At 57.6% G+C, this 25,714-nt stretch overlaps 1 protein-coding gene across 4 annotated transcripts in view; it reads right to left on the reverse strand.

The window, feature by feature from the left end:
• Positions 1 to 25,714, reverse strand: part of AGAP3 (ArfGAP with GTPase domain, ankyrin repeat and PH domain 3) — a 110,624-nt gene that overhangs the window by 42,938 nt on the left and 41,972 nt on the right. For 3 of the 4 annotated variants that reach the window (XM_039550176.1, XM_039550177.1, XM_010391477.4), the window contains exons 3-9: positions 23,593 to 23,680; positions 23,320 to 23,405; positions 23,014 to 23,155; positions 21,538 to 21,672; positions 17,209 to 17,336; positions 9,153 to 9,308; positions 5,176 to 5,268 (exon numbers count right to left, since the gene is read on the reverse strand). In XM_039550176.1, the coding sequence (XP_039406110.1) occupies positions 5,176 to 5,268; positions 9,153 to 9,308; positions 17,209 to 17,336; positions 21,538 to 21,672; positions 23,014 to 23,155; positions 23,320 to 23,405; positions 23,593 to 23,680 (828 nt within the window). Of the gene's footprint in view, positions 1 to 5,175; positions 5,269 to 6,563; positions 6,685 to 9,152; positions 9,309 to 17,208; positions 17,337 to 21,537; positions 21,673 to 23,013; positions 23,156 to 23,319; positions 23,406 to 23,592; positions 23,681 to 25,714 lie in introns of those variants that run through there. The other variant, XM_039550178.1, reaches the window with a different exon arrangement.

The following is a 25,714-nucleotide window of genomic DNA, read 5'->3' on the forward strand; positions in this document are numbered from 1 at the left end:
AAAACCAGAAAACCTAAAAGTAATGTGGCAACTGCGTGGTGTGAATAAGTGCAGTGACTGGTCCTTAACCCCAACTGCCTCCTCACTGGGCAAACTGAGCTGCTGAGGACAGCAGGCACAGTCCTGCTCAGGGGCCAGGTGGCAGGGCCCTGCAGTGGGCTGTCAGGGTTTGTCCTGCACAGGGAGTGGGTGGGAGCAGCGCATGTGTGAGCTCTTGGGCTGACGTGCCATCACTGAGCAGTTCCCAAGCTCCCAGTGCTCTGTGGGAAAGGTGCCTCAGTCTGGCAGCGCTTGTGGGGTGAGACAGGGCAGACAGAGTAAACTCCCATCTGTGATACTGTCACAGCAAAGTAGAGCTGGAGGAGTGCTGGGAGGTCACCTCACCCCTCCCTCCCTGGACAGGCTCAGCCCTACCATGTCACTCCAACCTCTTCACAAAACCTGCAGTGATGGACAATGGTCCTCCCCGCTGGAGATGGGATCCTGATGTCCCTGCACCTCCCAGATGAGGTGGCAGCCATGCTGTGCCAGGGGCAGGACATCTGCCTGGTCCTGTGTGCCGTCCTCCCACATGCAGCTAGCAGTTTCCTCAGCACCCTGACTCTGGACCTACCCAAAATTGTCCTCTCTAACACCACAGCTGGGCCACATATTTCCCACACCCTGTATGAAAATGATCGTTCCTCCTCCCATACAAAGCCAGTTTAACATCCACCAGCTCACCCAGGTAACTGGTGAATTCTCTGTAATTTAGAACATCTGCTCGGTATCTCTCAAAACAAATCTGCTCTAGACCACACTGAGGTCACAGGTCTAACTCAAAGTAACTGTGTGGAATTCTCTGGCTTCTGAGTGTGACAACTCCTTCTGGACACAATGATTTCTTCTGGGCATGAAGATTCTTCCTGGGCATGTAATGATCCCTCCTGGGCATGATGATCCCTCTTCTGGCTTTAAACCCGGCTCAGTTCCACAGCCTGACCTGCCCACACATCCTGCAGAACAGCTCCTCTCCTCGATGTGTCTTCAACCTGATGCACCTTGATGCTATGAAACACCTACTCCAGCACTCCCAGCCTGCCCCAAACACATGCTGCCTGCAGAGATCAGTTCGGTTGCAGTTAGATCAGCCTCAAACCTGCAACTTGGCAAACTGAAGCACAACCAAACTCCAAGCTGGAAAGGAGGACCCAGAACTACAGCCCCTTTTTGCAGGCCAGAAGGAAAAGGAGTCCAAAAGCAGGAACAACCCATGGCTAAGGCCGTGGTCCACCCATGCTCCTGTGCCCGCTCCCCATGAGCCTCCCAGCCAGGCTCCTTGCAGCTCCGAGACCCCTGTGCCGGCGCACACGGGTGCTCCTCAACCTCCCCCTCTGCACCGTGTGGGAAGACTTACAGGAAATAACTCTTCCACAAGTTTCTTCCCATGTCACACACAAAGGGAAGGAGGTGACAGAGACAAATGGCAGAAGAGCCCGACCCTCTTCCTCTCCCCACTCTTTATCCCCTTCCCGGCATTCCGTGGGCCATGCCTGGCTCTGTGCTGCGCTGGGCTGTGCTGGTGCACAGTAAAAGCAGCAGCAGCAATATGCAGCGTAATGAAGCAGGGAGCAGCGATGGCCCCCAGAGGACTCGTTTACTCCACAAATCTCCCTTCCACTCACTTTTTGCTAAGAATTTTAACACCAAACTTAATTGTGAAGTCGCGTATTGATTGGAAAATGCAAATGGCAATTTAAATGTAATCTAAGCTCCCAGCATGATCCCAGCTCCCAAGGAGGAGGAGTCACCCGCCTTGGGCCCTGCTGGAGTGCACGGCCCGAGCAGAGCCAGGCCAGGGGCCAGGGGACCCCCAGGCTGCCAGCGCGCTCCATGCGGCCTTGCCAGAAAGATCTGGTGGATGTGCAATTAGGAGCTCGTTCCTGGTAACAAACAGCTGAGGAAGCTTCGCCTCCCGGCCTAATTAACCCACTTCTCAGAGAAAAGCATCCAGCTATGAGGGAACTCTTCCAGCCTTGCAGGACCGTCATCGGAAGGACATTGTGGGACCCTGAGTCCCTGGCACAGAGCAGCCCTGGCAGAGGCTGGAGGGTGCATAGGTACCGTCCCAGGTGTGGGGGGCCCCAACACCCACAGTCTCACCTATCCCCTTGGGGAGCTCCATCTTTTCCAGATGTGCATGAGGGAGACAGATCAGGTCACCCAGAGGTGCTGTGCTGGAGAAGGTGGAGACAAGCAACAACCAAGCACCCTGTAGTAGCAACACGCATCACTCCTCAGCCAAGTCTCCTCAATGTTTCTCCTTTCTGCAGCACCCAGCCCAGCCTCCTGCTTCCTGGCTCCATGCAAAGCCCAGGCCTTGCATGCTGAGGAGGGCTGCCAGTGCTTCCCAAAGCTTGTTGTGTCCTCATAGAGACCAGGAAAGGACTGTGGATCACAGTGACTGCAGCCATGGGTGTCATGGGGGAGCCTGCTGCCCGACAGCACTTGCTGCCTTCAGCCGTTGGTTGGCAATCTAAGCACAGACCAGCCTCGTTCTTTCAAGCAGAGGAACCCAAATGCTCCCGAGGCAAGCTGCCAGTAGCCCCAGCACCAAACATGCCAGCCCAGCAGTGCTCATGCCAAGGGAAGCGAACAGTGCAATGCTGGCCACTAACCCAAGCAGGAGATCCTGCACATTTGCCACTCACAGCTCCAAACCCACCAGTTTCTCTGCTCTTACGGCTGGGCAGGACCACTGGGCAGTCTAACTAAAGGCCCCACTCTCCCACTGCCCTGCAGAGACAGCAAGCAATGAGACCTCCACCATCTTCCAGAAGGGGCAGGTCCATACCAGAGACCAGAGTGACCGTCCCCTGTCCTGAGTCTTTGTGATACAAAGCTACAAATCCTGGGAGCTCCTCTCCCCATTGGTGGTACCAAGCCATCACTCCTTGTGGCGTAGGGCCATGGCACCAATGTGCCAAACTGCAGCGCTAACCTCACTCTGGACCCCCTGACAACCCCTTCTCCACAAGCCACATGTGGCTATCTGCTGGCATAAGCTAGTGTCCACATGTCCAACACCACTTCCCCCCATGTATGTTCCTGTAAGAACACTGCCAGGATCTCTGTGAAATCACCTCTTGCAACTCTGGCTACAGGAGGCACCAGTCCTGAAGCCAGCATGGATCTGGGTCTCCCATGGAAACTCTTTGCTCCAGGCTCTCCTTGTGAGCTGCTGTGCTATGAACTGGTACTTCCACTTAGTCCTGAACCAGGCAGCAGTTTGGCATCTCCTCCTCCTTGCAAATCCCAGAAAGGATGTACAGGTTGTGTTTGCAGACCTGGGCCTCCAGTTCTCCCCATTTCACACAGGAACAGCACTGCCCTGCCTACAGCACGGAATGACTTAATCCCACTAAACCAACAGAGCCTCTGGCAGATCAGGAAAGGACGGTCCCTGTCAGCAGCATGGAGACACAGGAGCAGATCATCCTGCCCTGCCGAGTGGAGGGAGATGCTGGAAAAAGGAACCCAAACGTCCAGGTGTCCTGTCAGGGAGGGAAGGGAGGGAGGAAGGGGGGGCAGGGACCCTCCCAGGACCAGCCCTCTGGCAGGCAGCAGCAGGTTCTGGGGAATCGAGTCAGGTCTCACTGAGGGCTCCAGCTGCTCTACTCTCAGCCTCCTCTATCTCACCACAGAACAGCCACCCGCCACCTCCCCTGCTGCCCAGGTTGGGCTGACCCCAAACCAGAGCACATGGGCACTGCCACTGCAAACCAGCGACCCACCGCAATCAGCAACCCACCTCAGGCCAATGACCCCCCCGCACACCAACAATGACCCACCACAAACAGCGGCCCACTGCACGCCAACAGGCCCTGTGCTGCAGAGGAGGGCATGGCCCGCACGCAGCTGGGCTGCCTCTTCCTGCTGGGGCTGTGCCAAACTCGGGCACCTCAGGAGCAGAGCCCCCATGTGTGAGATCCCACAGCCCCCACCCTGGCATTGCTTCTCCTGTCACTGCTCCCTCTGGCCCCAGAGCCGATCCTCCCAGCGCTGCCTTCCCAGAACCACCCTCCTTTCACAGCACATCCCCCTGCCTGGGGCACCAACGGCCCTGCACAAACCTGCCGCAGGATTACTCCATGGGCGGGGAAGGGCAGGAGCTCTGGCAGCTCCAGCAGTGAGCAGGGTCTCTCTCTTCTGACCCACCACTCCACTCCTCAGCTAGCCTGGCCTCACTGAGTCCTTCCCCATGGAATCTCAGCATGGAATGGTACTAGGCAGTCAGAACCTGGTGGGGACGTAGACTCTACTCTCCTGCCTCACATCCCAGCACTCCTGCAATGCAGAGACACAACTGGGTCTGTGCAGCTCAGCCCTGGCAGTGCTGGGGGCACACGGAGCACAGAGAGGCCAGCAGGGACTGTCGGGGGAAAATGGATCCACAACGGGGGCACAACATGCAAGGCAGGAGCACAACTGGGCACTGCCACGCAGCGTATGGATCAGTCTTTCCTGTAATGCAAGGAAATCCTGGTGGAAACACCACCCAGCCAATCCACATGGCTTGGACATCATCAGTCGCTGCTTGCCAGTGATGGACACAAGGGCAGGCAACACTCTGGGTCGACTCCAGGCAGTTCAAGCTTCCCTGGAAGCCAGGAGGCAGGAGCAGAACGCGCTGTTGCTGGAGGAAGCAGTGCCTCCCTTAGATTCCCAACAGTTCACAGCGTGGGCACTGTGCTCACAGCTTTCTGCAGTAGCCCATGAGGAGAGGAACCCCCTTCCTGTCCTGCCAGGAGCAGGAGCAGGAGTGGAAAGGAACAGGAGAGGAGAGAAGCAGGAAAGGAGCAGAGAGAGCCTGCGGCGGGGGCTGCAGCGGGCATGGGGCATGGATGCCATCTGCTGGAACCGCTCTGCAGCTGCCGCCACAGCTCCACAGCAGTGCCCTGCCGCAGCCCCCAGCAGCCCCCGCTGCAGCCCCCCCAGCAGCCCCCCACCCACACACGGCACGGGGTCCACACCAGCACCCCCAGCACCACGCTGGCTGCTGGACCCGGCAGCCCCCCGGGGCACAGGGGCACCAAGCAGCCCTCAGTGGGCTCGTGCTGTGTGCTGAGCAGAGGTGCCCCAGCCCACACTCCCTGGACCCTGCTCTCGCAGCGGGGCGAAGGGGGAGCATCGAACCTGCTTCATGGGAATGGCCCGCCCGCTGCCAATACTGTCCGCTTTACACTCCGGCACCTTCTTGTCGCGCTCCGGGTCCGCGCCCTTCCGAGACTGGAAGAGAAGAGACACAGGTGCGTTAGAGCTGGGCACAGGAGACCAAAACGCACGGTCCCCTGTCCCCAGCAGGCTCCAGACCAGACCACTCTGCTCTCCCCCAGGCCAGCTCTCCCAGCGCACAGAGCAGCTGGGCCCTCACCCAGCCCCTCTAGGGACACTTGGGACACTCCAGCCCAGCCCCCCAGCAAACTCTCCTCTCCCCCCACTGCAAGCAGAGCTGTCCTCCTCCTGGCAGAGCGGGGCTATGTGGCCCCCCCCTCCCGTGGGGCACACAGGACATGGCGACAGACAGAAATGGCATGGGATGCAGGTGGAGCATGGATGGAAGCAGGAGAGGCTCAGGCAGTGAAGGAACTCACACCTCTACTAATCCAACATATTTATTCTGGTAACACACTTGCACCATACAAAGTAGCACAGGTCACCGGGCAGAGATACCAGCCCCTTACAAAAGAGCATGGACAATAAATATCTACCACATGTCTAGAGCGGCGAGAGCGGGACCCACCAGCGCCCAAGGGCCGCGGGGAGAGCAAACTCTGATAAATACAATATGAAATTTACAGTCTGTTGAGCAGAACTCATTCAAAGTGCTTAGGACAGAGGGAAATACCAAGTCATACATGGCATGGAGCACAACCAATACATTCAGAATCACAACAATGGCAGGAGGCAGCAGCAGCGTCTCTCTGGAGCGTCCTACACACCCCCTCAGTCCAGGAGGGCCCCGTGTGCTTTGGATCAGAAAGGGATACGAGCCCCGCGCGCCTGGGACACCAATTCACCGGCTTTTGGGCCCAGAACCAAACAAAGAGATCAAAAGAGAAGAAAACTAAAGAGACACAGATGGCTGCTCGGCTGCGAGGAGAAGAGGAGAAGGAGCAGGAGTCCATGCAGGCTGCAGAGGTGCAGGAGGGAAGAAGGAGCGGAGCGCTAGCGGCAGGCGCTGCAGCGGCTCCCGCAGGCAGCAGCAAAGCGTCTTTTGGCCCATCCAGCTCCATGCGCGGCTGTCGCCCGGTCCCGGTGGGTCTGCAGGTCTTCCCGTCCCAGGAGGGTCGTCCGCCTGGCATCCCCGAGAAAGGGCAGTGCCTAGACAGCATCCAGCAGGCCCAGAAATGTCCCAGCTTAAAGTGCAGGCGCAGGCCGTCTCAGCGCTTCCTAGACTTTACATTGGGGGGATTTAAAAGGCTCCTGCGTGTCTCCGAGGGGGGGACCCATGCTGGCTGGAGGGCGGGCGAGCCTCTAATCTTAGATCAATCCCAGTGCCCATCCCTTATCCGGCCCTGGAGAGGCAATGAAAAGTGAGAGAATTTGTACAGAGGTGCCGTGTGTAACCACCTGGATCTTCTAATTTGGAAGGAGTTGGAAAGGCCTTTTTGTTGATGAAAAGTTGGAAACAGTGGCACATATCTGCAAATATCGAAAGAATAAAGAGTTTGGCAAGTTATACTCAGAACACGGACATGAGTCTGTCAGTGATGGGCGCCAGCGGACAGCACGGACAGGCCACGGAGTGGGCGCCGGCGGCAGCAGCAGTCGGGGCTGGGGCTGGGGGCCAGGAGTGGGTGAGCGCCTCAAGGCGCGGGTGGGCGCAGAGCTTGTCACCACCTGGAGCTCTGGGGCACGCAGACTCCCTGGGGGGGTGCGATCCAGTGGGGAGTGGGAGGGGAGCAGGAGAGGAGCCAGAGCAGGAGAGAGGAGGAGGAGAGGAGAAGAAGAGAGGAAGAGGAGTAGAAGAGGAGAGGAGGAGGAAGAGAAGGAGAAGGAAGAGGAGGAGGAGAACAGGGGACGAGGAGGAAAGGAGAAGGAGGAGAGGAGAAGAGGAGCAAAGGAGTCAGGCATAGCTCGGGACTGGGGCTGCAGCAGCTCCCAGAGCTGGGCCGAGCACTGCACCTCGGAGAGGCCTGTGCCCACCTGGGGACCCCATAAGGATGAGGGCTGCTGGCTACACCTGCGCTGCCTGCCTGGGAAAAGCTAGTGGCAGAAAACAGCCTGCCCTTTCCTTCCCTTCCCACCCTTCCTGGTCCTGTCCCACTGCAGGAGGTGTCAGGAGCTGCTGCTGCTGCCACGACCAGATGGGTGAAGACGTCAACGTGAGCCATGGATGTGCACCAGCACACGAGCAAGCAGGTGAGGTGAGCCCCAGCCCCGTGGCGAGTGAGCACGCGCCGGCTGAGCACAGGTGAGCCCGCGGCACAGAGCAAGCGTGAGCCCAGGATGAGTGAGCATGTGAGAGTCCTACACGCATGATGATGTCCACAGCGAACAAGCGTAAGCCCCGCAGCAAGCCGCCCTCCTCCTCCCCCAAGCGTGTGCCCACCCCAAGTGAGCGAGCATGGGGCTCCAGAGAGCGTGAACATGAGCCAGCGGCGAGTCCAGACGCATCGGCGCGCAGCGAGCAGGATGGGTGGTGGCACAGCGCGAGCACCCGCGCCGGGCATGGCAGCAAGCACGAGCGACAGAACGGCGGGGCAGGGGGGCCAGCATCCGCCAGTGCTGCGTGCAGGGCGGGCATGGCCACGGCAACGGGAGAGCTACAGGGCATTCGAGAAGGGCTGAGCACCCGCAGGGGAAGGCAGTGAGGGAGCAACCATGCGTTGGGAGTGGGGACCTGCTGCAAGGGGCAGTGTGTGCTGGCAGGAGGGGGTGGGGAGCACAGGCCACCCACCCACAGCACACAGACAGGGTGAGTGTGGGCCTGGGGCGTGCACAGAGAGCTGGGGGTGCATGAGATGCAACCGGGGGGAAGGCACAGAGTATTCGGGAGGTCAGCGCAGAAGCTTCCAGGATGTCAGAAAGCAAGGAGATGGGCACATTCCCAGCACAAGGAGTGGGGAATCTGGGATGCCAATGGTGCAGTGAGAGGAATGGGGCATAGGACACTGAATTTGTGTGGTCTGGGCTCAGAGCTGGTCACAAGGGTGACACGGTGCAACAGGTACGAGGGCTTTGTGGTGGCTGGTTCCACAAACAGCAGACACAGTGTGCTGAGCAATGGCTGGCTGGAAAGCACATTGAGATGGGGAGAGGAGCAAGGCCGGAGCCTGCACACGTACACAGGGAACAGCGGCTATGCCTACACTAGACATGGGACTGGGACACGTGTGTGCTCACAGTGAGGGGACACTCATGGCTGTGCTCAGAGCAAGGCTGAGTGTGAGGGCAGGACTGTGCACACTGCGTGGACGGCGTGTGCATGGTGTGAGAGCGTGCAGAGAGGCAGGCTGCAAGGCAACCAGCACAGCTGAGAGCTGCAAATGTACCCTGCTCCACCTGGGGCCCACAGCTTCGCTGCCTCCCCTCTGTCTTCCCTCCCTCCACACCCACAGCAGCTCCCACGTGCGCTGCTCAAGTCACGCAGAAGCAGGATTCAGGAATGGGAGTGGGGCCCCATGCCAGATGCTGAGCTCTGCACAGCACCACTGGGCACAGCATCACCGGCACCAAACAGGAGGCCCAGTGACCAGGGGCTCCGTGCCACGCTCGGGGTATGCAGCCCCAAGGAGAAGATGAGCAGAGTCACTGGTGCTGTGCACGCACAGCTGCACTCCCCGTAAGGAGCAGGAGCTCACACGCACCACACACCCACATGAGTGCACCCTTGCACACTCCTACGTGTGCGAGGAATGTCCTGCTCCCAGATGCTCCCCCATGCACGCACACTCTGCCTGAAGCAGCCCACAGCACCACGGTCCCTGCACACACAGAAGGTCCCTCCCACACACACACACACTCCTGCATCCCCGGCCCTCCTGCCAGCACAGCATTGGTTGCTGTGCGGGACAGCCCGTGGGGTCAGGCTGCCATAACCCACTCCCTTCCCCTCTCCTCTGCTGAAAACCCACCCCCAAAGCTCCTGGGCTCCCTGTGCCACTTACCGTGAAGATGTTGGAGCGCCGCTTGGACTGCTTGCGGATGGGGGTGGGCGTGTTGGAGGCAGCGATGGTCTCAATCCGCAGCTCCCGCTGGCTGATGCTTGGGGTGGAGGGCACAGAGGAGGAGTAGTCACTGAAGGCTCCTCCACCGTTGGTGGCCTGGAGGAGGCGACAAATGGTCAGAGAGGTCAGAGACAGGCTACCTGGGGACACGACTGCAGGAGCACCACCTGCCCCACGTGGCCTCATGCCAGGGCAGGGAGTGCTGCACAGGACTGGGATAGGGTGACATCCAAAAATCATGGAATCGTTTCAGTTGGAAGGGACCTTAAAGACCATTTAGTTCCAACGCCCCACCATGGGCAGGGTCAACTTCCACTAGACCAGATTGTTCCAAGCCCCATTCAACCTGGCCTTGAACACTTCCAGGGACGGAGAGCTCACAACCTCTCAGAGAGACATCCAATGCCAGGCACTGCTCCTGCTCAACAGAGGGGCTTGGGAAGCCTTTCCTCTCTTTCTGCTCTAGTTTTTTCACATGTTCAAGTTCTGAAATCAAAGAGAAGGGCAGCAAATGGCCAGAGAAACCCAGCTGAAGCCCTTCCAAACAGGTGTGGTACAAGGCCTGGGGCAGCGGGGTCCCACATAGCTGTGCCCAGCCGAGGGGCACAGCTAGGGCACCTCCGCCTGCTCCCAGAACACAGGACCAGGGTCACTCTCCTTGGGCAATCATTCCCTTCCTCTCCACTGAGCCCATCAGACATGAGGCTGCGAGGCAGCCCAGAGCCCGCACAGCTCCAAGTCCCACTCATCCATCCATGAGGACAGCCGAGATGCCAGTGCGGATGCGTGTCCCCAGGCCAGCCTTCACCTTTCCCGTGTCCTGAAGCACAGAGTGCCACACCCCAAGCTCAAGCTCTGTGTGAAACCCATCTCTGCTGCTGGTTTGGAGGTCTATCTGAGCAGACCCTGAGGCTGGCACACTCCACAGCCATGGCTGCGGTGGCCTATGCCTGGGAACACAAGGGGCTTCACTAGCACCTCACTGGACTTCATGGCAAGAGGAAGATCCAACTGTGCAGCCATGCACCCACGTCACCAACACATCTGTTCCAGACAAGGCTGCTCACTCCCACCCTGGCCATGCCAGCAATGTGGGCAGCCACTGGACAGGGGCTTAGGGACATGCCAGAAAGAACACCTGCATGGAATCATTTCAGATCTGCAGCCCAGGACATCTCACTATGACACGGCACGTAGCAGCCCGAGCTCACTGGCAGTTCTGGAACAGGATTTCAGAAACACATGGAGGAGCTGCCCCTAGAAGGGCAGGTGAGCTCCAGCATCCCAGAAGGGGCAGCCCACCTTCTCCCAGCTCTACGCTCGCAGAGTGGTGGCATCAGCAGCCCAGTGACTTCCTCCATCCTGCCTACACTCTGAGCAGGAGTGGAGCCCACATAGGGTGATGATCTGCTGGAGAGGCTCTGCAAGAGACCCCCACCCACCCCCAGTGGGATCAGAACCTTATTCTGAGACAAGCAGTTCAGGAATGTTGGAAGCGTGAAAGGGGCTGCACAGGCAGAGCAGCAACCATTACCCACAGCCCAGTCTCAGAGAGAGGTGCAACCTTCACCTAAGTCATGGATCCCCTCATCTTTGACAAGAGAAATGGGAGAAGACTCACAATGGGAACTTAAAGAGAAGAAAGAGCCACCCAAGCAGCATTTCAGCTTCCTCCTCATGGAGGCAGAGCAAGGACAGGAATTCCATGCTGTGAGCAGGTGGGTGGCTCAGACCATCCCAGCCTGTCTGGAACACGAACGTTGCTGGAGTCCTGAAACACAGAATGAGAGGGAACCTGGTCTGGCTGTGCTTTTCCACAAGTAGAAGAGCCTGGGAACTCTGTCCAGAGAAGGGAATGTCGCCAGGGAGCTCCTCTGCAGGCTGAGGAGCCCTGCACTGGACAAGAAGGTTCTGCTGCTGAGTCCCAGGGAAGAGGGGACCACCAGGGACACAAAGGGGCAAAGCAACATGTCACCTGCCAGTGACTTCTGAGCCTTCAACAGAGAGAGCTCCTGTGAATCCCAGGTCCAACACCCACACAGGAGTTTCACAGGTGCTGTGATGACGGAAGAGCTGCAGGGGAAGAGAGCCAGGGCCACTGAGTGCACACATGGGCAGTCTGTGTTTAACTGATTCATCATGTGTGAACTAGGTCAAAGAAAGTGAAATAGTCCAAGTGTTAGGAAGAGAAGGAGGATGCTGCAGCACAGACAACCTGCCACATGGAGCAGTGAGCTGGGCATGGCTGCCCACCTCCCCATGTCCCTCCAAGATCAGCTCCTGGCCATGCTTGGCACGTCTCGGTGACCCTGGCAGCACATTCATGATGCTGTGACTGTCGGGAGGAGCCAGTTCAGAGGAGGCTGCAGAGTCTGAGCTCCTGCCAAAGCAGCTGGAACCTGTGGATGCAGGTGATGGACACTAAAGCTTCAAGGAAGAAATTTTGCTACACCCTGGTTTATATTTTACTTGCTCCCTGCAGTCTTGTGTGTCATTTCTGTCTGGCCAGAATAACTTTCCTTAGCCGGTAAGTCTGCCTGGTGCTGGAGCCAAGGTTACTGTCCTTGAGTGACAAAGGACTCTGGCCTTTGAGCCTCCCATGTCCCACAGACACCCAAACCTCAGGAAGGGCTTTGGGGCTGGAGCATGGTTCACACCAGGCTATGAAGGGAAGCTCCCATGAGTTTGGGGGCAGAGGAGAAAGTCCCTCAAAGATAGGAAGTGGCTCAGACAGGCAATCCTGAGCCGCCTCCACTCCGTTGGAGCAGGGAACTCCAGAACTTCCGTGGGATCCAGGGACACAGGACAAATCTCAGAGATGTGGCAGAACCCTGACAAGATGACAGCTCTGGTCCAGTACCAGACGACAGTTCAGGTCCACCAGCAGGTACTTTGCTGGTGGACCTGAACAACCACCTGTGGTCACCACTGGAATCTGAGAACACAGTGGGAACTGGAAACTTGGTAAAACACTCATGGGACAAATCCTCCCCATTAGTGTGTAACTGGTGGAAGAGCATCAGCAGTGCCTGGGAAGGGCAGAATGCAGCTGGAGTTCAGGGGCAGCAATTCCTGCTGTAACAAGGCCTGAGACAGAACAAGTAGTTTGGGAAGGGCTCAGAGTGGAAGAGCACACACAAACAGCAAACACCAACCTGGTGTCTGCGGGAAGAGGGGAGAAGCCGGAGGAGCATATGGACCATGGAATGTGGGCACCCTGAGCTGAGCGGGCAACAGGACACGGGCTTCCCCAGGGAAACGCCAACGCCTGCCGCTGCAGCTCCTGAACTCTGACAGAACGTGCTGCAGCAGGCCAGTGAGCACTGTTACCAGCTCAGGTGAGCTGCCCTTGGGGCTTCATTTCACTTGCAAACTTTGATTTTCCACCTCTTTCATCTGATCTCCTGCTGAAGTCTGGATGAAGGCCCTCCCAGTGCCCCCAAAGAGCCCGTGCAGGAAGGCAGACTGAGGCCATCGAGAAAAGCCATGACATTGGGCAGCCCAGAGCATGGCGGAGATGGCAGCAGCCCCCAAGGCCCAGGGGGACACCCAGTTCCCTCCACCAGCCTGCCAGGTGCCAGGTACCTGCATGGGGTACCTGTGGTACCTCCTGCCAGCTGCTGGGAACCAGTTTCCTGGCAGGAGGACAAACTGCCATCCCACAGCAAACACAGCAGTGACTCACCCACAGCCTGGGGAACTCCCAAAGGCATCCCAGAGGCCCTGAAGAAAGACTGAGAACGGGGCAGCAAAAGTGAGGAAATCAGGTAGAACAACTCTGCAGGTGTTGCAAGCACCCACTGGCCCGAGAAACTCCCATCCCCTCCCTGCAGGCAAGGGCCAGGAGCTGCCAGGAGGGAGCAACGTAGGAGTCAGGGTCAAGTGAGGAGTGGGATTCCCAAACCCATCCAACCTGCTCACCCAGCAATAGGTGTGGGCAAGATACAGAAAGGAGAGCCCAAGGCAGCAGGCAAGAGCTTTCCCTGGAGCTGCTGGGTTCTGGGGAATACAAGGTGCCTGCTCCAGGGGGTGCAGACCCACACCCCTCAAGTTGCTGGGAAGGCCAAAGGGACAGATCTGTGTCCCCAAGAGGACTCCAGGGCTGGCCCTGGCTCCTGCCATTGCAAAGAACCAGGTTGAAGCTGAACACAATACCCAGGGTCAGGGACCCGCCGAGCACATCTAGTGACTCGTGAGAGCTCGTGGAAAACCCTGACCAGGGCTGACCTGCTCCTACAGCTCCCTTCCCCTCCCCACGGATGGAGCAACGTCCTCCAGGCTCCACTGCGGAATAAGAGAAAAAAACCCCAAACTCCCAAAGGCAGAAATGAAACCAGGGCCTTTGGCTGGTTCCCAAGAGGATCATCCACTGTGCAAGGAGACCAGGACATATCCACAGCAGCCCTGTCCCAGGAGAAGGGAATCCTCCAGACAGAGGGGTAACAAAATCACCAGGGTCCTCTGGAGGCCCTCCTCTCCCAGTAACCACACTGGACTGGTCCGACTGACAGACCAGACAAGCAGTGGCCATTTCCAAAAATGTTAGTTTGGCTCAGCCAGTAGTGTCACGCTACTTCCAGAAGAGCTGTGCCCAGAACAAGAAAAGGGGCAGGGCTGGCTCCCAGCTCCTACCTACCATAAGAAGCCCTTTGTGGGGGACACCTTGTTCCCATTCCAAGAAAAGTGCTTTCTCCACTGGCAGCTCCAGAGGACAGAGCTGCCGCTGCAGACCAGGCCCAGAGCAGTACTGCCAATCCCAATTCCAGGGGCTCCTCCTGCCCCCAAATGCCAGTCCCATTGTTCCAGGGACTCCTCCTGCCCTCCCAGGCAGTACTGGAAGGGAAGGAGATCCTTCTGTCCCGAGTGTGTGTCTCACCTGTGCACACTGATGCCTGCGGCAAAAGGCAAACGAAAACTCCTAATTGTGTTTTTTGTCTGGCTTCTCTCCACCTCATCTCCATGTTAAGTCCTGTGTTCCTAAACTCTTCCTTGAGAGCTTTTTTCCTGTTTTCCCTGTGCCAGTTACTGCTCTTTGACTTGCAAAAGCAAATGAGAAACCCTGGTGAGAGTCCCAGGCCCTCAGGTATGACAGAGCTCAGCTCTGCTCCACCAACACCTTGTCACTCTCCCATTGGTCCTTCCTGGCAGGGCGAGCCTGTCCACCCCCTTCCAGAGCCGTCCCACCACGTATCACTGTGCCAGGGGCAGGGGACACCAGGGCACTGCTCCCCAATACCCAGCTGGGCATTGTGCCCTCCCACGTGGGCAGCCTGAGCACACACCCGAGTGTGTGGGCTGCTCTGCCCAGTTCCCTGTCAGACCCATCAGTTACAGGTGAATTTGTTTCCCAAAGCCAGTTGGATTTTCCCTGAGGACAGTGGGGAGCAGTTCCAGAACCTCACTTTCGAGTCCATGCAAGAACAGGGAAATACTTCACGGCATTTTAGGATCACTCACCATTGCTTCACTATTTTTAGAAGTGTTCTTAGTAATGGGGGAGAGACGTGCAAACACCAGGGCAAAGATCGCTGCACGGGTCACTGGCACCAAGAGGGTTTGTGGTGGGGCCACACAAGACCCAGGGAACACAAATTGACTTTGATCACCCTTGTGGGGCCCAGGTTTGCTGAGGGCAGGAGGGACATGGCATTGGACAGGCACAGAGCAGGGCTGGGGAGGGGGCACAGGCCATCAAGCCACAATCCCGGTGAGCTGTACGCTGCGTTACTTCCCTTCACAGCTCTGCTTCCCACCACAGCTCCCTACGTCCCTCCAGCCAAGCCAGGAGCACAGCAAGGTACACAGAGCAAAGGTCTGTCCCCAAGCAGACAGCCAGAATTCACCTCTACACAGACCCCGTCTGCAAGCCGTGCTGAGAGGTGCTCTGTGGGAAGGAAAGGAGAGGAGAGGAAAGCAGGGATGGCTCTGAGCAAACACCTCACAAAGCTCATGACATGCAGTTAGAAAATTCTTCCAAAATTTGCTTCCCTGTAGCCAATCCTAAATCCACCCCTTTGGTTCTAGTGCTGCCTTTCCTTAAGGAGCTCTTTCACATCACAGCTGTGTATTTTAGGTCAGGTTTGGTCTATCTCTGCACTCATTCCTCAGCTAAATCAGTCACGTGCTTACTTTCCTCCTGTGTTGGGGTCTCGTCCCTCCCACGAATTTTTGCTACTCTGCAGGTTCCATGCACAGTCACATGAGCGACTGGATTCAGACTGGGGGACCTGGGGAGTCTGGCAACTCCATCCCTCGTACAGGGAAAACATTTTCAGCCTCACTGCCCAGCACAGCCAGTGCCAACAGCACATATTTATTGGGACTCTTCCCATACTTTGGACATGGAAGAAAACACCAAACAAGTGTGCAGCTCCCTTGAGAAATGCTGACCTTGGCCATCAGCCTCTTGCTTCCCTTCCAGCACAGGTGGCCTCTCCTTCCCAGCCAGGCTCATACTGTACACAATTTGCTAACAAAACCCTCAAATTACCAGAGACATTCAAATCTGTATTTCCCTGGGACTTTGCTCTCCACCTCGGATGTCTCCCATTGAACCTGTCCCCAGCTTTCTGGACACAAGCATACTCTGACAGAACCTGGCTTTGCAACCTTCCCCAGCAGCCCATCCACCTGCACACAGACTTCACCTGAACCTGCTGGTGTCCAGGTGACCTGGAGCACCAGGAAGCTGGCACAGGTCTCTGCAAAAACCTGCACCCACCTACTTGCAATCCAGCTTTAGAAGCCTCTACAACCAGGTATAAACTTCACGGGGATATTTGAAAATTCCCCATGTAATGGTCCAGCTGGTGGCTGCAGATATGGCTCAGGTCTGTGCAGGGACAGGCTCCTGTGGTGGGGGACCAGAAGTCCTCCCAGCGCTGGGAGGTTCTGATACATCCAGAGTTTCAAAGGCAATCCCCTTATGGAAAACCCATCAGCTACACATGCTGTCCCTCAGCCACAGGCAGACTTCCTGCAGTCCAGGTCACAGATCCTGTGATTCTGTATGCCAGTTGCTGCAGAGATAGAATCTGCTGGCCTGAGTGCCTTGGGGAGCAATGGAGCCCAGGATCTCTCCTTTCTTCCTCACCAGTCACCCAGCCAGCATTTCTGTGGGCACTGGGAATGTAGCAGTGAGGTGGCTGCCTGAAGGATCTCCTTCCCCAGCCCCTCACCATGGAGCCTGCCCTGCTTTCTGACCTCTCTCTCCTGCCTCAGCTCTGCTCCAGGATCACGGAACAAACACCTACGGCGTCACCATCCTCCCCGCACCAAGCCCTTGGCAACCCTTACCAACAGCACAGAGACCTTCCTCTGGCAGAAGGGAGGGAACCTCCTTCCCTGTTCTGCTCCTTCAGCTCACCACTGAGCTCATCTCTCCACAGGTGCATCCCCTCAGAAGCCCCTCAGAAGCCCTCAGATGTTTGTGCACGTAGACCACCAGCTTCCCGAGTGCAGGGGAGGCAGGACCGTGAGCAGCTGTGCCCGCCCAGCTGGGGCAGCCAGAGCACGACCCTCTCACAGCCCCCTGCGCTGCCCAAGAGCTCCCCACGCACCGCTCACGGCTCTGCTGTGAGTCCACCAAAGCACGACACAGTCTGGAGACCACGAGCCAGGCCCAAAGGCTTAGACATGACACTTGACCTCAGGGCGAGTATCAAACTGTCACAGAATCATAAAATCATGGAGTGCTTTGGGTTGGAAGGGACCTTCAAGTACATCTCATTCCACCCCCCGCCATGGGCAGGGACACCTTCCACTAGAACCAGGTTGCTCCAAGCCCTGTTGCTCCAACCTGGCCTTGGACACTCCCATGGACAGGGCAGCCACAGCTGCTCTGGGCTATGGAAGAAGCACCAGGGTGACACCACTCTGCTCCTCCAAAGAGCCAGCCCAGGGCAGTGGTACAAGCCTAAGGCTGAACTGTTGGGTACTGAGCTGAGGGGGTAGAGAGCGCAAGAGGTCCCTGGCTTTCCCCATTCCCATTCCCCACCTGGTTGATGTGGACAGAAGGAATGGAGGCTGCGGAGACAGATGAGTGGCTGGGTGAGTTGGGCAGGGACTTGCAGGGGCCGATGGATAGCTGGTGCTTCTTCCGGAGAGCCACCACCTTCTGAGCCACTGCAAAAGGGAGAAAGGACAGGGTCAGAGTCCAGAAAGCAGCTTCCTCCACCCACAGATTTCTGGAGGGCTTCAGGTAGACCCAGGCCCTTCCCCTGACTGATGCCAACACCTGGGGCTCAAACTGTGCCCAGCCCATCCACAGGGAGGATTCAGCAGAACACCCACGTGGCCCAGCCACAGGGCAGGTGCAGGGTAGGCTGCCTGCACTGCTCAGGCCGAGTCCCCAGAGGCCACTGGCCCTCTTGGGCATCACACAGAACAGTGACTTCTTCCTATGAACACCATGGAGACTCTACAAGCCTGGGCTGCTGCAGGGGAATCCCTGGGCAGTCAGTCACTTCTCAGTCACCCCTCATGGCAGCCCCAGGGGCCAGGTACTGGACTGAACTGCCTGGGCAATGCCACCTCCATCAGTCTGGGCCCTTGTGACCCTCACAGGCTCTAGGTGTTCAGAAAATTAACCTGAGGAACTACTCTCCCAGTTCCTGTGAACTCCCTGCCTGACGCCAACAGCCCACGATAGCATTTCAGCCTTCCAAATCTCCTGCTTTTTCTGGAAATAAACACCTTGACCAAAAGCATGACAGCAAATGAGCTGGGCTGCTGGGAATCCAGAACAACACATTGTCACTCCTGGTTTTCTCTTGCACACTGGCCAGGTACCCCCACAATCACAGAAGGAAGAATCTTCCAGATGAATGCAACTGTAGGCACTGGGAACATACCATGCCCACCCCAGCATGCCTCATGCCATGCACCTGTGCAATAATGGAGCTGCCATGTTCCTTTTCCAGGAGAAAAGATGTTGCACCACACCTGTGGTGTGACTGAGCCTGTCTGGAAAGGTCAGATGCCAACAGCAACTGCAGAGTCCCGGCACCTTCGCGGCCACGGTGCCACATCCTGCTCAGACACAGCCAAAGGTCCATGGGGCCACAGCTGGGTTCTCACAAAGCTGGGAGCCTGTCCCAACTCCCAAGCTAAATGTGAGTTCCAGAAACAGCAAGGAACCCATCCTGCACTCACCAAACAGATCATATTAATCTGCTGCTTTCCTGCTCTCCCCAGCTCCTTCCTCCCCTCCAACCAGATGCATCCAGTGTTCTTTGTGGGAATATCTTCCGTCCCAATGCTGCTGGGGAACACTGTGAGCTCAGGCCCCCCAGGGGCCAGGAAATATCCAGAAAAAAACCTCAGCCACTGCTGTTGTGGGCAGGGATCCCACACCCCTACTGCTAATAAGGAATTAACCATGAGGCCAGCAAGACCACACTGGAGGGATAACATCTCCCCAGTCCTGAAATGAGGCACCTTGAGGTGACCTTCACCTTTCTGCATGCTGGGCCCAGGCTCTTCTACTTCCTGAGCATCTGTCAGGCTTTTCTGGGATAATTTCTGCCATCCCTGACACCAGTCTTGGGGATTGTTTGCATATTCTGCTTTCTCTGGTTGCCACACACACCTCCCAGTGAGGTGTGCCCTGCCCACAGAGCCTGAGCAGCCCCACTGCCCAATGTCACTGGGAGCACCTGAGCATCACTCAGCGTTTCAAAGCAAACCCAGCACTCCAAGTCTGGACAGAGCAAGAGCATGCAAAGGTCCCTAGGGACCCACCAAGGATTCTGCAGAGAACCCCTCAGGGTGTCACCTTACAGACCCACGAGGCCCTGCACACCCTTGTGCACAGCTCTTGGCCTCTCTGGTGACGTGGTCCAGCCAAACCCTCCCTCACGTCCATCCCCCACTGTCCCGGAAGACAGCAATCAATGCTGCCCATCACCCTGATGGCCAGGAACAGTGTCACACCTGAGCAGGAGGGACACCTGCTGTCCCACTCAGGCCGCAGAAACCCAACCAAACCCCTGGGCAGGGGATCCAGAACCTCCCACAGAGTTCATGCTGGAGCCTGGGCGTGCTTTTGAGGGGGGTGTTTGAGGGGGATGATGGAGAGCAGCAATGCCACCAGCACCTCAGCCACGGGTTCTGGGCCATGGAGTTGCTGGCCGTCTTCTCCTGCCCTCTCCAGCGCCCAGGGCACAGGAAAGGCAGGACCATGAACTTGAGATCTGCAGCACAGGTGAAGCTCAAGAAGTCATCCACAGCACGGGGCAGCACAGCTGCTGTCCCTCCTGCGCCCCCCAGGACCAGTGCTGCGTCATTCCTCCTCTTCCTCAGGAACATCACTGAGGTGACCGTGGCCAAGGGGCTCTTGACAACCTGTTCCCTGATCTTTGCTTGGTACAGAAGCATCCTTAAAGTGAAGCCCAAGAACTGAGGCCCCCCCCCACTGATGGATCCTTGCAAACTGTCCTGGCATCTGCTGAACCCCAGATTTCTGCACACAGGAATTGTGAGAGCAATCCTGAGAAGAAGGTTCTTTAACCAGACCTCTTTGGAGCCAAGAGGGCAGAAGGCACATTCCATACCAGCCCCCACCTCAGTGGACCTCTGCAGTGAGGGCACCGACAGCCACCCCTCAGGGCAGGCACGCCTCAGGGAGTCCTGAAGCTGACAGGACACGGCAAGACACAGGGCACTGTCCCTGCTTGTGCCAGGGCCACCTCCTGGCAACACCTGGCAATACCAAAATCCCATCCTCTCACAGCAGCAGTCACTGTGACATCTGTGGACTTGGAAGGATGGAGGAGCGCAATTCCCACACAGGGAGCAGCGCCTCCAGGGGGAGTTCTGCCAGGACACAAGAAACCAGCAAGCAGAAAGTGACCCCTGTTCAGCAGCCTGGCTGCCCAGACACAGCCTGGACCACAAAGCCTCAACACTGTCAGGTACACACTGCAACATGCTCAGTGCAGACACGGCACAGCTCAACCACCCACAGCTCCAGGCTACAGACCAGACACCCAGGACCTGCTCTGAGGAATAGGGTCTCTGCTGCTCCTGCCTGAGCTGTGGTGGCACAACAGCCAGGGCCACCCAGTTCTTGGAGAACCCCTGTGCAGTTGGTGAAGATGGGAGATCCCAGTTTCTCCATCTTGGAGCATCCCCCACACTCTGCAGCACCACGTGCGCGTGTGGGAAGAGCCGTCTGTGAACACCAAGGGGCAGGGTGGTCACTCCCTCAAGCTCTCGTGCCAGCACATTGACCTGCTCCCCAAAAAGGTCAGCGGCCACTGGTTGTGACCCAGGACAGTGGCAGGGAAGGGCTCTCTGGGAACAGAGGTGCAGCACAGGCTCCACACAGCACAGGCAAGCAAGCAACCTCGGCACTGAAAGCAGCTCTTCCTGCTCCTGCTATGGGAAGTGGACACCCCTCCCAGCCTGCCCGGGGTGGGTCTGCCAGGATCTGGGGGGGCGACTTGTGTGGAACAAGTCATATAAAGACAAGGTCTGATGGAAACTGAATTACCACGTGAGGCAAGGTCCTCACAGTGCCTGTGACTGCCAGGACTCCACAAGATCCCAAACCAGCTGCACCAGGATCCACCAGATGCCAAACCAGCTGCATCATGACCCACCAGTGCTCACTAGGAAGAATCGCTTACCCACTCCAGAAACACCTCATCCCATCAGCTTCAAGCCATTTCCCCTTGTCCTGTCACTACAGGGAACACACAATTCCCTTTAGGGCAAGGTCACAGTTTATTTAAGCAGACTGCAAACTCCCAGGAGATGGTGCAGGTTCCCTGTGCCCCTCAGCATCACTGTGTTGCAGACCCCCCCTCCAAGCCTAAGCAGGAATGCTCTCCCACACTGTTCCCATGAGTTACAGCTACCCCACAGCTGTTTAGGTGCTGCTTTCCTACTCCAGCACCCCCAAGCCCTGCTGTGACTCCTCCTCTCCTCCACGCCAAGGCCACCAAGCCCCTCTCTGCAGCCCCCCAAGTCCTCACAGGCTCACAGACTGCTGTGCTGCCCTGTGGGGGTGCAAGTGTCCCCAGCAGCCTCTCTGCTCTCTGGAACAAGCCCCCACCCACAGGGCAGCCTCTGCAGAGTGGCAGAAGGTGCTTCCAGCCCTGTTCTGTGGCCCCTCATGCACACCCACACGCCACACACGGGGTCCTTACACCCCCTGTACACAGAGCATGTGCTGCTCCCCGCACCAGATCTGTGTGTGCAAAGCAGTGGCTCCGCACGCGAGTGGGTGCCCGAGGCCCTGGGCCCAGGGCAGCACAAACCCCTCCGTGAGACCTCACTGCAGCCCTGTCCTGCCCGGACACCCTGACACGGCTGCAGTTACCGTCCTGGAAGACCCTCTCCACATTCAGGCCGTAGGTAGCACAGGTCTCGTAGTACGTGCAGCGCTTCAGATCGTTGGAGAGCTTCCGTGCCCGGGAGTCGTCGATGACGCGGGGGTTGGTGGCGCTGATTGCATCTGCAAACCAAAGGGACAGGGGGTTGAAAGGCAAGGACCCTGCGCCACCTATCCACAGGTCCCACGACACTTCTGGCCTCCCTCCCTCTCTCCATACAGAGGAACCACTTCCACAGTACTGCCCCATAAATGCCTGCGATCACGAAGTCCCACGTTTGTAGAAAAATGGATGAATCTTGGTAAATGAACCTGACTCAATTTCCCAAACCACTCAGCCACCGACATTTCAGTAGAGAGAGGCAGAACACCTCTGGGAGGTGTGGGCACCAAGGCCAGGCAGCCCTAGCTGCCAAATAAAATGGATTTGTCAGTCTCCACCATTTTAGGGCTCATGGCCAAGCCCTACATGTTAAAGAATCCAAGGGAGAAATCCTCCTGGTTAAACAAGAAAGTCAACTCTGCTGGGACATCCCCACAACCAAGGCATTGCTGGACAGCTCTAAAATACAGGCTCAGTTTGTATCCCAGACACCCACCAAGTGCTTGCCTGTTTTGGAAAAACTTCCTTCCAAAGAGGAATCCAACTCCTTGAAGATAAGCTAGGGACAAGTGGGGGCTGCAAACCAACCCTCTCAGGAGGGGTCAGAGAACTGGGACCTGCACTGAGAGGAAGCCCTCCTCGGGCTCTCCAGACAGTTGTGCGGCTCTACCAAGGCTAGGACCTCACCTGGTCCTGTGTCTGGGACAACAATGGCCACTGACCCTATTACTTGGCCCGCTCCTGCACCTCCACAGTGCATGCTGCCACCCCATTCCTGAGCCAAGATCACTCAGTCCTAAAATTCATTCCACAATCTTTAATATATCCAAAGTTTCACACCTTTGTTCTGCTTTTAATACAGGGTCTGCAGCAGACCCCCTGTGACTCCCTCCCGCTGCTCCTGCCTGTCTTCCTGGCCTCAGAGCTTCTTCCTGGCCAGGAACAGGTCACACAGTGCTCAGGAACTGTCCTGCCAGGACAGTTTTTCCAAACAGCCATGTCCTGCTCCTGCTCTCTACTGTCACACAGAAAACTCTTCAGCCCCAGGCTCCCTCCTGCCTAGCCTGGCAGAGCTGGGGGAGGCAGCACCAGGGTATTGTGTCATTTCCAAAAGGAAAGTGACTCCATGGAATGAGGCAGCTCTCTCTGGGAATGCTGAGATGGTCTGAGCAGGAAGTCCCGCCTTAGGGCCCTGGGCTGGGGCCTCAGCATCGTCCCTCAACCCCATGCAGGGCTCAGAGAGCAGGATCCCCCGATGTGCTCACGGGGCTGGCACCCCGTGCTCTTGGGCCAGCGGGACACGGCACCAGCGCTCCCACCTGAGGCTGGGGGTGTGGGGGAAGCCCAGGCACCGCTCTCACCCTGTGTGCCCACCAGCACCATCGGCACCTCCGCTGTGTTCCGGTAGCTGCAGAGCCGCAGGTAGTAGTTGTAGACGGTCTGGAAGCTGATCTCATCCTCCAGGCTGAAGACAAACACCACTGCATCGACCCAGGCAGCGAACTGAAGAGACGCGGCAGGATTACAGCGGGGACGAGCAGCTGGGGACCCGGGCCCGGAGCAGCCAGCAAGGGCAGCCACACACCGGGCTCAGCCAGCACACACCTCCCCCCAGTCTCTCCAACAGGACGGGTGGGGAGGGACCACAGGAAGGACAGGTCTCCTACCTGGAGTTCAGGGGGGCCCCCTTCATCTCGAATCAGCAGCAAGTAGCTCTGACCGTCCACCACGATCTCCTTCTTAAACCGGCCACCTTGGGGGAGCAAAGCTGCTGGTCAGTGAGGGAGGTTCAAGCAGGGGACACCCCAAACGAGGGCCAGGGGAGCTGCAGACCCCCACAGCAGTGGTGAAGGAGGTGCAGAGATCGGGATCACCTTCAGCACCACGGAGAGGAGCGAGCACCCAGCTCATCCCCAGGCACCCTGGGAACCAGACCTTACCCTCTGGAGACTCCTCCTGCACGTAGGTGCCGGTCAGGTAGCGGTGCACCAGGGCCGACTTGCCACTGGACAGGTTCCCCACGATGCCCTGGAACAGACACACGTGTCAGCCATGTGCCCAGCACGTGTTCCTGTACGCAAGGCCACCCCCGTGAGGTGACACCACCAGTGCCTGGGCACATGCTGATAAGAGGCAGAGGTGTCCCTCAGAGGACACGGGAATGGTGTGACCCAGCCCAGTGCTCGGTGGGAGGCCAGGGGACACTGACTGGGCTCAGTTGGGCAGAGAGCAGCCGAGACTGGGGTGCAGCCACCTGGACAGAGGGCAGTGGGTACTCTCATTCTCAACTGAACAGGCACAGCCCTGCCAGAGCCACATCAGCTCTTCCCACAGCCCTTCTGCTCCTCAGGGAACACCTGCCATCCCAAGTCAACTCAGGAGGAGAAAAACCTCTTCTCCCAGCCCACACATCCCCAGCTTTGGGGTGTTGCAGCTCTGGACAGCAGCTGCCAGTAGAAGGGGAGCAGAGACCAGCTACACGTCGGGTACAGGCCCAGCATGTGCTCATGCCTGAGGCTCCAGCACCACGGCAGCACTACGTGCACCTCCCAGCACGATGGTGCCACCCACACGGGAACACCCAGCACCAGTGTTCAACCAAACTGAAGGACAAAGCTACTGAGCCCTCAATTTAATTGGGCAGAAGCACATCTGACTGCAGCACCCTCAGATTTGTTATGAAATGCAGGTGGGTGTCCCGGGATGGGTTAGTCAGAGAGCCCAGCTCTGCCCATTGTCAGTGTCTTCCTGACCATTTAATGCTGCTTCATTGTGGGACCAGGTCTGTACTGAAGAGTCTGGAGCACAAGCCTGATGAGAATCAGCTGAGGGAGCTGGGAAAGGGGCTCAGCCTGGAGAAAAGGAGCTCAGGGGGGACCTTGTGGCTCTGCACAAGTCCCTGACAGGAGGGGGCAGCCGGGGGGGTATTGGGCTCTGCTCCCAAGTTACTAATGACAGGATAAGAGGAAACATCCTCAAATTGCATCAAGGGAGGTTTAGGGCGGGTATCAGGTAAATTTTTCCACAAAAAGGGAAGGGGTCACCTTCAGCTGAATCCCTGGAAGTGTTAAAAAAATGTGGATGTGGCACTTGAGGATATAGCTTAGTGGTGAACATGGTGGCAGTGCTGGTTGATGGCTGGACTTGATGATCTTAGAGGGCTTTTCCAGTCTGAATGGTTCTGTGATTCTGTACAGCTGCACTCACATGGCCACACCAGTGCCAAAGACATAGGGTGAGGAGTGGCTACGAACATTAAAGCTGCCTCTGCTGCCACGGAAGTTTACAGCCAAACTTTTCCAGGCACTGGGATGAGCTTGGCAAGTGAGTCACCACCAGGCAGGTTCTCCAGCTCTCCGCCAGGCGCTCAAACACTCCTGCTGCTCTGGGTCCTGCCAAGGGTCCTGCCCTGGGCCATCCACACGCCCCCAGTGAGAAGCAGAGAGGCACCAGCCCTGTGGCCGCCGGCATTCTGGCGTCCTGGTGTCACAGACCATGCTACCGAGCGCAGGACACCGCCCTGTTTGCCAATTCCGCCTGTGCCAGTGGAGCCAGCGTGCGGCAGGAGCAGGGAGCGCCGACCAATGGGCTCCCACCGCTGCCACATCCGTCACCTGCCACAGCAACTACAGATCCCAACAGCTCAGCTGACAGCACAGAGAACATGGGCTGGGCTGCAACCCACTGGAAGGGGCTCTAAGGTCTCCAGAACCTTCTCTTCTCCAGGCTGAACACCCCCAGCTCTCCCAGCCTGGCTCCAGAGGGGCTCCAGCCCTCAGAGCAGCTCCATGGCCTCCTCTGGACTCACTCCAGGTCAATGTCTTTGTTTTGTTGGGGGCCCCTGACATGGACACAGCACTCCAGGTGGGAGTACTAAAGCAGGCTCCACGGAAGAAACTCTGGAGAGCCCAGCTCTGGGCAGGCAGCTCAGGGGTTCAGTGCCAGGTTGGCCATGGCTCCTGTGCCAATGGAGTGGTTCCCGAGGCTGCCCAGCAGCGAGGGTGCCATGCCACGCCAAAGATAAACACTCCAACGGCATTTAGCTCTAACACTGGGATGGAG

The sequence above is a fragment of the Corvus cornix genome, chromosome 2 (genome assembly GCF_000738735.6).
Source record: "Corvus cornix cornix isolate S_Up_H32 chromosome 2, ASM73873v5, whole genome shotgun sequence".
Taxonomy (NCBI): domain Eukaryota; kingdom Metazoa; phylum Chordata; class Aves; order Passeriformes; family Corvidae; genus Corvus; species Corvus cornix.